The 13,426-nt window shown below is 44.3% G+C and overlaps 1 protein-coding gene across 2 annotated transcripts in view; it reads right to left on the bottom strand.

Moving 5' to 3' along the window:
• The window catches only part of HSPBAP1 (HSPB1 associated protein 1), a 71,046-nt gene that overhangs the window by 3,746 nt on the left and 53,874 nt on the right, over window positions 1-13,426 (bottom strand). For both annotated transcript variants that reach the window (XM_019522584.1, XM_019522585.1), the window contains exon 6: window positions 2,879-2,962. In XM_019522584.1, coding sequence (XP_019378129.1) covers window positions 2,879-2,962 — 84 coding nt within the window. The remainder of the gene's footprint in view (window positions 1-2,878; window positions 2,963-13,426) is intronic.

The following is a 13,426-nucleotide window of genomic DNA, read 5'->3' as shown; positions in this document are numbered from 1 at the left end:
GACTGGGCAATGAGGAAATGCAGGGTGGGGACTGTCATGGGACTATCTGAATCCATTTATCAGCTTCTTTTCATAACAAGATCCACCCCAAATTGACAGCATCATTACTATATGCAGATCCAGTAAATATTTTTCAAGGTGTTGCACTCTAAGGATGTGTCCTGATGTGCTTAATATGAGGGCTGCACTGACCACGTGACTTAGCTCTCTAGGAAGCAAGGTTTGAATCTCTTATATTACACTGAAAACAAATTAAAACTTCTACAGTTATTCAGAATCTTGGCAAAATAATTAATGCTATCGCTAGGACTATAAATGCTGGCATGACACACATCTGTCAAAATGAAAGCAGCTGTTAACGGCTGCCAGTGAGAGAACTGATTGAATTGGTAATGGGAATGTTCTCAATATTATGTTTTAGCGCCCATGTCACGCATTATTTTTATAGATGGATTACCCAACATGTAAAAGTAATGTTGCTGTCATCTGCAGGGATAATAGGCTGTAATCAACTGTCACCTGTGCCACAATGATTACATGCAGTACTTTCTAAGGTTAAACATTGCTGCACAATCTGCTTATTAGCTGAAGTAATTCATTTTGCTTTAGGAAGGGAGGGGGGTTAATTCTGGGTAACAGATTAGGAAAAATCCAGCAGCCTCCACATGCCAAGAAGACTGTGATTGTCATTAGTGAGAGCTCTGCTTTAGGGAAGCTTCAGGATTTGTCTCCATTGTACTGCAGTGCTAGGGAACAGAATCAGAAAGCAGTACAGGAAAGGAAACACAAAGTACAGCCAACAACTATCCCTGTCGCTCAGGGCCACATCCACAAAAGAATTTAGCACCTACACATAACTAAGGTGGAACTAAGATGCTCAAGTCCAAGAGTGATCTACGACCCCCTGCCTCTCCATGCCTAGCTGCTTAGGTGTCTGAAGGGTAGATACTTGACTCTTCTAGCAAAAATTTCCTGAGGTTCTGCTCCTCCACACGCCCAGAAAAGGTGCCATTTTGCAAAAGCTGAGCCTCTCAGTGCCTATTTCACATATAAGACTCTTTGGGATTCACAAACTAGGCCTCCCAGGGGATTTAGGCACAAATGGGTAGGTGTTCTCTGACATGGCACAGGAGCAGGGAGCTGAGCACAAAGCACAATGGTCCCAGTCCCAAAGCATGGACAGAGGATGAAGTAATAGTAATAGCTTCTTGGCTAGAACATTTACCCAGGAATGAGGGACCTGGGTTCTGGGCCTGCCTCAGCCTGAAGGGTTTCAAACTCAGGACTCCTGTCCCCGAGCAGACTGTCCTATGCAAAGGTGTGGAGACTTAGGGCAAATGGAGCTCTTGCACACCCTTCTTTTGAAGCTGTGTTGTGGAGCCAGTTCTTGCATTTGTGAGTGAAACCGGCCTGACACCAACCTCCTGACAGGTGCAGCTCATAGCCTGAATTACACACCTCTGTTAACACTGTGCCAGAAGGGGCACACATTTATGGAAGCCTTCAATAGCTGCTTATGGGCTACCCTGCTTGTCTGGAATCAGTACAGTGCAGGGTGCTCCTTGATGCTTTCACTAGACCTGACATGACCCTATTTATACTTGGGGCTCTGTAAGAAACTGGGGTAGGGATGCTTTATATTGTTCTTTTAACCCAATACCCTTACACTAAGGTTCACCCAGGTTCACATCCCTCTACTTGGCCCCAGCAGCAAAGGCTGGGCTTATGTGATCCAACGTATTTTTTGTGCCTATTGTGTCCGCTATCATTCTGCTCCCTACAGATTTCCATTCCAGTAGAGCTGTTAAAGGAAGGCATTTTTGTGATGCATCTTTCTCTGCCCACTCAGTAGTATTTTATATCCAGGTACTGTTAATGGTGATATGATTTATGTTTGAAAACCTTTGGGGAGGGCGGCGGGAAGTGGGACACTCCACTGAAGCCACCGCACACATAGTGGGTAACGTACACTGTAAAAATCCAGGATTAAAGAGAGCAGAAATGAACTAAGATTAGTTAATGAGAAAATCTAACCCAAACTCAATCAAACCCACACAGAAACATCAACTGACACATTCCACGTAACCCATGCTCTACAGCATTAATATTGTTTGGCATTCAGGCCCTGATTTAGCAAAGTGTTTAATCATGTCTTTGATGTTAAAAACATGCTTAGTTCTATGACATATGGCAAAGCACTTGCTTAAAGCATACATTAACACTATAAACTTTAGTTTTTTTAAGTTGAGCTTATGTACATGCATGGGATCTGCTGAACAGAGGTAGATACGAGTACAAATCCTTCAAATCCTTACTCAGGAAAGATCATGTTTTTAGGAAGATACCTTCCTCAGCAAACCTGATGGGGCTAAAACAGCTCAGGAAAAGGAAGATTTAAACTTAGCCCACTCAAGGCTTGTTTTAGTCAAGCAAGGGAGGAAGAATAGAATAATGGATCCACAATTACAGTGTTTTTCTCCAGGGCAGAATTGTATTAATTCTCAGCCTTGGTTGATTCCCCTTTGCAAATTTTCTTGGAGACATTAATTTCCTCCCTCTCCATTTTCCCCTACTAAAAACATACCAGGAAATCCAAATGATGGTTTTAATGTTACTGGCCCAGAATAGCTGCATTTGAGTAGTGGGTGATAAATGATCCTTGTATAAAACACAAATCTGTAAAGCATTTTGGGATCCCTCAGGATGAAAGGGAATATGTAAATGTAAGATGATTATAATAATAAACCACTTTAAAATGGCTCATGAGGTCACCCGATCTGGGGCAGCATTATTTATTTTTAACCAGTGGGCTTATTACTCGATATATCATGTGTTTAAATTGAAGCCCTGCATAGCAATGACTTAAAAAGGAAAGTACCAGTTCAATCCAGGAGTTGATACTGATAGTGATGGGGTCAATGGATTCTACATAGTGCCACCAGTGTCGGGGAACAAACAGGACCTGAAATAGAGATGCGGTCATTAGATTATTGGCAGAAACCCTATTTTTGCATTCACTGTAGCAAATAGTCTATAGTAGAAGCTTTAGTGGAAGAGTAATACTTCTGTGAAAAGGACACTTGGGAGTGCACTTCCAATTTGAAGCTTAAAGGCAAAAATGATATAGTCTTCTGCGCAAAGCAATGTACTGGATACAGATTCATTAAAAGAATGTGCATTCTTCTTCTCGTATGGAGAGCCCAAAGTAACAGCAGCCTCCTTGAATAAGGTGCATATACACCACAGTCACAAGAATGACTATAGTATTGTGTAGACACCCGAGCTACTAAATTGTTAGCAGCAGCTGCAGCAGCACAGCGCTTAGCACCAGCCAACCACCCAAGTGCTTACCCTGCTTTTGTGGGGTGGAGGAGGTAAGATTTGCAGCCTGCACTGATCTCTGTGATGCCATAACTAGACTCATAGAAAAGTAGGGCTGGCGGGGACTTCTGGAGCTTGTCTAGTCCAACTCCCTGCCTGAAGCTGGATCAGCTCTATCTACAGCACCTCATAAATAGGCTTAGCTAACCTATCGCTACCACGACACAGTCAACCTCGTCACAAAACCACAAGGCATAGCACTCTAACCGGTATAGAGTAAGGGAAGGGGACACCGGCAGCCAATGTCCTGCTGCTGCAAGGGTTGTTAAAATACACTTGGGATCCAAGGAAGTAGGTCATACCCACTGCTACAGAGGAAGGCAAAAACTCCCACCATCCACATCAGTCTGACCATGGGGTAAAATTCTTTCCTGACCCCAAATGTGGTGATCGGCCTGACCCTGAATGAAGGGGCAAGACCCTTGAGCCAGGAACCTAAGTGTTTTAATCTCAGTACGAGCACTGGCTGTCAAAATACTGTCCAAATACTCCTCAATACTTCTGAGGAAGGTGACCCCCAACCATCCCCATAAAGTCCCCAAACCCTGACACATGTAGCAACAGGAGAGGGGAAAAAATCCTATTTTTTTATGACTGTTAATACCTGAGTTAGTGAGTTTAAAGCTAGTTTGGATATGTCTGTAGCACTGACATAGCTACAGAAGGGCACAAAAAGATTAAGTGGCTTCCTCAGATTCACGTAAGAGTAGAGTCAGATACAGGATGCAAAGAGCTACATGTTCATGTCTCCTCTTGGCCACTAAAGAGCATGTCGTCTGGTTCAAGCTATTCAGTTTTCACAGCTCCCATAACTAGGATCTCCAAAGTGGACACAACCCTAAGCAACCTCTTATTCAGACTCCTCTGATTTGAAAAGGGCTATGACCCCACAACCATACAGATAAAGGAGTTTCAGAGCATAAAGGACCCCTGCCTGGCTCAGCGAGGCATGGCAGGGCTTTGGAGGAGGTCTTAGCTATTCCCTGCCAAGTAAGTATTCTTTGTAGGGTCCCCAGTTCAGACAGCATCCCAGCCTCTTTGAGGCCTGCCAGTTGGCTTCCCAGGAAGTGAGTGTCCTAACATTCATCAAGGTGATTATGTGCAGCTTTAATTCTGGCAAATAATCATTTTGTATTCGACTTGTCATTTTTGGTGGCACATTTTGCAAAATAAGGTGCCCTCAAAAATCAGGATGATCTATTTTAGATCAAAGCTTTATAGCTGCAGTAGTGCTGATATTTGTGACATAACATTGATTCTAAACCTTGGCTTTTATGATATAAACACATCACTGTTTTGATGATACAGCTGTAGCTTTCTACATTACTGAATAGCAGATTAACACTGGGTTATCAGGAAGAACATAAAAGACAATTTTTGACTGGGCAAGGAAATTGGTTGGAGGCAGAGACAAACAGATAAAAAGATGCACTTCAGAACAGTACGGTGATCTCTATCTAAACTGTGGCCATTTTTTTTCTTGTTAGAGGCACAAATTACTTCTAAGAAGTCCCACTATCGAGATAACCAAGTTTTTAGATAATACAATACTGAGTTTACTAGAAACAACATGGAAAATAAGCACCGAGGCCCTAGCCTTACAAACACATCATTTAACTTCACATACTTGAGTAGCCTCCTGAGAGTCACTGCAGTCTGTGTTAGATGAGGGGCTTACAGAGAGTGAATTTGGGAGTGCAGGCTGAAATACTGCTTGGATATTTCAATTTAAAACAAGCACAAGGCTGGGGCTCTTTGGGGTCAGGATAGCTGGAGAGTGTGCCTCTGCCTCATACAAAACACAGAACAGAGCAGGAGGGAGGTCACAGAAGAAGACCAAATCTTGGAGCTGTCAGCACAATGCAGCATTACCATAAAACAAAGAAAACCAAACATTCAGATGCAGGCACGGCGCAGAAATCTAAACACACTACAGATGCTTTCACCAGCTGGAGATGGACCTTGCTGGTTTATGCAATACTGCTTTTAGGGATCAAAACTGGAACCACTAAGGTCAGTGACAAAACTCCTGCAAGTGTATAATTCTCATTAACAATAAGGCCCCTAGCAGAGAGTAAATTATACCTCCTCTGCTCTGGTAGATTGGGGTGAATGTGCTGAAAAGTAAGTGAGAATCAGTGCCTGAAGGTCACTGATTATCCCCTAACCCAGTGCTCTCCAAAGTGGGGTGCGCATACCCCAGGGGGTGTGCAAGACAATCCACTGGGGTACGGGAAAAAAATATTAGAACTTCTATTTATATTTATATAAATATACATATATTGGGGGTGCATGCTCAAAAATTTTTTACTGATAGGGGTGCACAAACAAAAAAGTTTGGAGACCACTGCCCTAACCCCGTGGAAGCCAATGGCCAAATTCCCATTAATTTCGACAGAGCCAGGATTTCATTTCTAAGGTTCAGGGAAGGGAGCATAGGGAGGAATAGAGAAGAAATGATGGGGGAAATGTACTTATGGTTGTAGAGCTGCAGGCACTTGCTAAAATTTTATGTCTTGTACTCCACTAATAAATGATGCCAACTTGTATAACTCTGCACTCATCCTTCCTAAGAGAGATTCAGGAGAGGAAAAAGAGGGGTGGGGAAGAAGAAACCAACAAATATGAAACTGCCTAAATTACCAGATCCGAGTCTGTTACTTCAGTGGGGGGCATTACTCTACAGAGTAGTAAAAAATGCAGAACAAGAATGGAAAATGAGGGAATCGTCTTTGCTTCAACAACAATACAGCAGCAAACATATCATTTATCATCTACTCATTTTTATTTTAAAAAAATCAATTGCCATAAACAGAACTCACTTGAGTGCTGATCTTTCAGCTCTTCTTCCTGGGTAAATCACTGAGTACCCTGGACCACTGACTCACTCATGGAGGCAGCTGTATGGAGGCTTCGACACTGCTGCATTCACCTAATCACAGGAAATGGATTTTGGGCCTGGACAGATGCCACATTTGCACCACTGTAACATATATATTCTTTTTAACATTAAATCCCAGCATAACTTACACTGGGCTGGACAAACGTGCAGTTATCCCAGGAATGCTATAGGCAGCTGTTAGAGCACTTTACCACCAGGTGGGAGGCAAGCAGGTCACATTCAGCTTCCCTTGAACAAACAAAGTTCCCCCAGGATAAGTTGTGGATAAACAATAACTGCACCACTGCCATCTTACCCCCAATTCTTTTGGGGATATTGCACTGGATTGGACAAAATTGCTCTCGTATAGGGGTTCACGTTGCCAATCTGCTCTGTTTTATGTTGGCGTAAAATATCAGTTATGCCGCTGTTAAAGTGTCATCTCCCCTGGCCTTAAGAAGCTCTGCAAGGAATTTAACTGCCACGTTCCTCCTTAGAAACAGTTTATTTCTTTGAAATGAAATGCTATATATTTTGTAGCACGTCCCATGTAGTAAATTCCGTTTTTTATGATCTGCATTACAGCAGCTCCAGCTGAGATCATTGTGTGAACAGACAGCAAGGGACCGTCCCCTTCAGAGAGCTCACAATTGACACAGGAAAGAAAGGCCAAGGTCAGAGGCACAGAGGAGTGATTTGCTCAAGGTCATAGTACAGGTGAGTCATGGGGGTTGGAGAAAACACATACATCACTGGTTTTTCCTTCCATGTTTATTTTTAAACGCCAGTGCAGTGCCCACCTTGTTCTGCACTCTGCGTGTGCACACAGGGACATAGGAAGCATGGTCCAAATTTACTTCCTCTCTAGGCTTGGGCTGTGTAGGCAGCTACTCAAACCACCATCACAAGACAACACACGAACCTTAGATAAAAACTTTTTACCCAAGTCTGGTTGTTCTCAGGGATTTTCCTGTAGGATGTCTGTACCCCAGACCCTGTCCATGGACTCCAACTCCATTATACTCTGGTTGAAGCTATATGTTATTCAGTGACTATTACACCATACATTCATGCAAGATTAAAACACTCAACAGGTTCTAGGATCCACCTCCCCTTGCTTTTGATGTCAGCTCTGAAGAGTTTTCAGTGCCCTTAACTGAATAGCAAAGAATGTTATAGAGCAATTTCTGCCCTATTCTACTGTACGTATTGGGTTCTTAGGAGTTGTGTAGGGTGTAAAGAAAAGGCTGAACCTGGTTACAAAGCTGAAGAATACAGTAGAAAGCAATCCCTAAACAGAGAACAGTAAGAGTGAGCTGAAAGGGAAACTAGTAAAGTATGGGCGCTCAACACTTGCATATATTACTAATAAACACAACCAGCAGTCAGGAAGCTCACAAATCACAAAGTGCATGGAACAGACAGATCTGTGGAGGAAAAACAGTTTAAGAAATGCTTAGGATGGTGATTTATTCAGCCAGTCAAAAAGCAGATGAGGCGCTATACAAATGGGTTTAACAAATGATTCCTGCTCTGAACAGGTTTCAACCTAAATGTTCTGATCAGGCAAACACTTATTCACATAAGTATTTTACTGAAGTGTGTAGGCCCATAGACTTCGGTGGGAATATCTGTATGGAAATTTAATCTGCGTGCTTGCAAGACCAAGTGAAAAAAGACAAAGGGAGATGGAACTGAAGGAAGTAGTACAGTGCTACTCTCCCAGGTCTTTATACTGTGCCATAACCTAGAAACACCTTTCCATGGATAGGAGACAAGAATCAAACATACGGGACCAGGACACTTTGACAGTAGTTCTCTAGAGCAGCTGTGCCCAACCTTCGAGCTCCATGGGCCAGATGAATGGCATGGGGTCAGTCCATGGCTGGATCCCGTGTGGGGTCAGTCCACAGGTGTCGTGAGCAGGCCAACCCCACGTGCCTGGCTCTGGCCACGTGCCAGTCCAAACCCACATGCCACGCACCTGGCTACATTCTCTGGCCCATGGGGGTCCCCATGGTTTGGAAATTTGGCAAAAGGGGAGCATCAATTAATGCGGCCATTGCTCCCCTACCACCAAACTTCTAGGCCCTGGGGAGCCCTGCAGGCTGGAAGACAGGGCTCTGAGGGCCAGATCTGTGGGCCACAGGATGAGCACCTCTGATCTGATGTAATAATATTTTTCAATGGCAAAACTTGATAAAAGATGGTGAATACAAAACTAAAGAGGAGGGGTATGTAACAGATGGGAAATGAGGGGGAATGGGTAAAGAGCAAGGAATTACACAGTACTTTTCTTTCTGTTTGCGCTCTAGTGTTGGGATGTTTAGGATTCATGTTTCAAGAGATTCTCTGCTGGAATTGTTCAGTGTAAATGAGGCAAACTCAGATTCTCAGTAGTAACCTGACTCCAGAAATTTGATCTTTAAGAAAAGAACAGCTGCTATTAAGAGACTCACAGCAAACTTAAATAAGAGGTGGTGTTGGCAAAATGAGAATGTCTTGATGGGGGGGGGAGATCTCTGATTGGAGGAGCAGATGTGGATATCTTGCTTGCTACCACATCACATCTAGTCACTGCAAAAGATGTACATTTCTGGAGCTGTCGCTTACACAATTTATTGAGCAGCTACAAAGCTTTGACTATAAGAGGCGAACTAGGTCCCATAAATAAAAAGTGGGGAGAACAGCTGCGTTTAGTAAGCATATGATCGTTAAAATGCGAATTTATGCTGGCGAGAAATGCAAAATTATCAAAAGCAAACAGGCAAAACTTTAGGGAAGATGGACAAAACAGCAAGCAATCCAAATCCAAAAACATGCCTGGCAAGAGAACAAAACTTGCTGAATGTTGGAAATACCATATTTGCTCACATATCATGCACATCTTTTTCCAAAAAAATCAGCCCTCAAACATTAGAGTGTATATCTTAATTAAGGGAGCTGATTGTTTCTCACTGGAATAAAAGCATAGAGATGCTGAGCTCTAATGGCTCCCAAAACAGCTGTTGTTTCTCCCTGGCCTAGCAGACAGCAGGGGTGGAGTCCAATGCTCAGAGCCACTGCGAGCCACGATAGCCGCTGCTGAATTGGCAGCAGCTTTTGGCCAAGCAACCAAAAGCTGATGCCAATTTAGAGTTAACACTGTGGCCTGAAGAACAGTGAGCTGGCTGAAGGTGAGTGAACTGTTGTATGCAGTCAGGTCTGAGGCATGACTGTGGAAAAATAGTTTTTTCCTATATTCTACCTTTCAAAAACAAGGTGCGTATCTTTACTGGGAGCGTGTCACATAGGAAGACATGGTATTTCTGGTGCGAGAAAAAGAGGTAGACAAGGAGGGACTTTGATATGCCTGGTTTTAGAGAGAGGAAAAGACAAATTCCTTCAACTCAGCAATGAAGCAAAGGAGAATTCCATATATCCGGATGCTGATGCAGGGCATGGGAAGGGAGTCACAGCTGAAAAACCAATGGGAGATGCAGGAAGATCACAATGAACCTGCAAATGTTTACCATGTGGATTTACAGAAGTTGGCAAAAAGTTGGGCCAAAACACAAAGTACAGAGTGAATTATATATTCCAAGGGAAGAGATAATTCTCCATCAGCGTTCCTTTCACTCAAGCCACCCACTGCAGGAGGGTGAAAGAAAGGAGCAAAAATGAATAAATGAACGCTCAGAGCAACTCACGGATGTATTTGGTAGCCATGTTGCTCAGAAGCAACTCAGGTACTTTTACAATTTTGGCTAGCATATGGCAGATTTACCTCACCACAGATAAAGGCACAAATTAAGGCATTTGCATGAATTTCCTGGAAAGATAAAGTGGAAAGGGTAAAACACTACAGCAGAAGATGCAGATCCTAAAGAATAAATATGAAGATGCTGAGCTACATTATGGGTTGAAATGATCACTGAAGAGGATAAACTTGGTAGCTGCTAAAGCAATACGAAGTAAATGGAAGAGGGTGCCTGTGACCTTTTTTGCTTTCAAAAGAGAAAGGCTGACCTCCCTCAGAAGCAAAGTAGGCATACTTAAGTAATTCACTGTTTACTGCAAAGAAAAAATATTGGGTAATTCCACTAAAAAGTGATGTGCAGAAGGACTTGGGGAGGGAAAGGGGATAAAATATTTGAAGTCTGTTAAAAAAAAATTCAGTGCCAGGTCTGTTAATTAGGCTGCCCTTCCCTTGAGGGCACACAACCTACCTCTACTAGCTTCTTCCCCTGCGTGCTGCTGAGGCATGTCCTTGCTCTGGAGACTGGAGTCATGAAGCCCAGGGCTCTCCCTGCTAATGCCTGCCTGCCCACTGGCAACTTAATGTCTCAAGAGCTGGTGCTAGGAAGGAGCTGCAAGACCCGTCAGCCCCAACTCACCAGCCTGGCTCCCTGACCTGAAAATGACTGCCCAGTTTCCAGACCCAGTCACCAGCTGTCAAGGAGGGTGCATTATCTTGCTGGGGTGATCTGACCCCAGCTGACTTCCTGCCCCTGGGGAAGGGGGCTGGACTCGATCTTGCAAGGTCCCTTCCAGCCCTAAAGTCTATGAAATCTATTTCACAAATGACCTCTCATCCCAATGGCAGAGGAAACCCAGACTACCCAGTCAGCCATGCGAGGTCTTGTCCAGCATTCCTGCATTCCTGCTACCAGCAGCAATTGCAGGTGACTTGACTTGCAGCTGTGAGGAAGGGGAGCCACTTGGAGAGCTCCAGCAAGGGACACGGGGAGGGGGAAACCTAGCATACTGAAGCTGGACGGTGGGCAGACTGATGGAAAGGGAAGGGGAGGGGGATATCATTAGTGGATTTTCTTTGGGGTAGATAAAGGGATACATGGAACTGAAGGCTTCATTTAAATTTTAAATTTGGGGTTGAGAGAGAGGGGAGGTGATCAGTAATTTATCCAGGACTTTTCACTTTACTGCTGACTGAGGTGGAAAGTTTTTGAAGCCACCTTCTCTGGCAGCTCATCATCAGAAATGGCAGAAATCCATGACTGGTTTCTCTGATTCTTCCAGTTTTTCTGTGGCAGGGAGAATAGTTCTGATGGCTTTCCACTTTATCAGCAAGATTACTTGCTCTCCAAGGCACTATGATGGCTTGCTTTGCTGCCTCACATGCACCGATCTCCTCCCCCAAAGCGGTTTTATCAGTTTTAAATCAAACACTATATACTGTGCTACCTTTGCATCTTGAAATCTCCTTTAGTTAAAATCATTTAAAAATCTCTATTATAGCAAATGCACCTTTTCATTAAAGCCCCTTTCATAAAGTGTCTGAGCCTGAACATTTTACTGCTTTTTAACAAGAGTCTGAATAAATGCATTCCTTGTATTCCTAATCTCTTCATTTTCAAGGATATTTGTGAAGAGACAGGGCCTTTCTTTGTTTGTTAAGAATTTGCTTGCTACTGCTGCTTATCACTCAGGACTGGTTTCTTATATCCTTACTTAGTGGTAAAGCAGGTACCTGAGTAAAACCCTCATTGAAATCAGACGGTTCTGCCTGCATAAAGACTAGGGGACAGCACAGTAAACATGGGAATACAGAACTGGAGGGGGCCTTCTGGGTTGGCAAGTCTAGTCCCACGCATTCAGAGGCAACTAGTGACCCAAGGACTCCCCAAAATCACCACTTCAAACCCTAGCATGTGACAAGGCACAAAACCAGAAATTGCACCACCGCCATAGGTCAGAATAGGAGATGAGAGCACTGCAAAGTAGTAGCTTTGAGATTTGGCCCAACCCACTGTTGCACTGAGTTACTTCATACTGAATGTGTCTACACGAGACTAATCTACTGTGCAGTGAAGCATCACTGTCTGCACATGTGCACTGCCTATCTGTGTCCTGTCATGGAGCCAGGAGCTGAGCAGAGGGTAGCTTTCTGTCCCCCCAGTCCCAGTGCTGCTCAGCTCCTGGACAGGGCACATGTGTAGCCGGTGTGCACGCGTAGATGATGATGGTTTACTATGCAGTAGATTAGTTTACTGTGCAGTGATGTGTCTCGTGCAGACACACCCAATATCAAGCAAAGCAGTGTGACACTAGGTTGGGCCAAATCTCAAAGCTACTACTTTAGACCTGTGGGGGGCTGGGAACCAAGCCACACTGGGACTGGGGAGCCCTCTGTCCCAGAAGCAGAACAGCTCCTGGCCAGCCCCGGGCTACATGGAGAAGCTCTGATGGGCACGGGGCTTGTCTCCATGTGCACAGGGCCAGAAGAGGTTTGCAGCAGCAGCTGTTTCCCAGCCCTGTGCACATCAGGACCCCTTCCAATGTGTACAGGGTAAGGAGACAGCTGCTGCTGCAGCCAGCAGAGCTCTCCTAGCCTTGTGTGCATGGGGACCAGCCCCACACTCCCAGCCGCCAGCTAGCACCCTGGGGAGCCTGGAGCTGCTGCAGGGGGCCAGAGTAGGATAGGAACAGTTCTGTACTGGGACATTCCTACTGGGAGCAGATTTGCTCCCAACAGGGAGCACGTGTAGATATGCTCCCAGGGAAAGCTTACTGCCAGTGTTTTACTGCACAGTAAGCCTTTATAGCATTAACAGCATGTGTAGACATGCCCACTGTTGTTGTTTATGTGTACTGTAGTAACAAGAATGAGCTCTTGTTATGGCTCAAGATCCCACTGGGCTAGGTGTTGTACAACCACAAAACCCAAAAAGCTTAGTAGAAGAAGTAAAAACAAAGGCTGGTGTGAGGCCCTATGTATTTATTTTGGATACTGTCTTCTATTCTACTCAGGAGAGCACACTCATCACCGGCAGACTCTCCCTACGCCTGAAGAGAAAGGTCTTTGTGCCGGAAGCATGCAAAGATCAATTTTTTCACCTATTTAGTTGGTCTAATAAAAGCTATCACATCTACCCAAAGAACTGTGTCAGCCTAGGCCCTATGTATTGCTTCTTTAGAACAGGAAGCCAGTTTGGAGGGGAGCTGGGAGAGGTTTCAAGCAGAAGCCAAATGGAGACAGAGAAGTGTGAAGATCTTTTTTTCAGGAAATGTCCTTCCTCAGTATTGGAAAAGAAAACATGCCTCTTTGGGGGATTTTCCCTACTACTGAGGTGACACGGGAGTGATATAAAAGAGAATGGTTGCCTCAAGAAGATGAGGCAGGGAAGCAGTCACAACAGACAGAAAGCAGCGCAAAGGGAAAAA

Source organism: Gavialis gangeticus, unplaced genomic scaffold, assembly GCF_001723915.1.
Source record: "Gavialis gangeticus isolate Ggan-Ray unplaced genomic scaffold, GavGan_comp1, whole genome shotgun sequence".
NCBI classification, from domain to species: Eukaryota; Metazoa; Chordata; order Crocodylia; family Gavialidae; genus Gavialis; species Gavialis gangeticus.
Note: the sequence above shows the minus strand (reverse complement) of the source record. Positions and strands in the feature narration are given on the sequence as shown.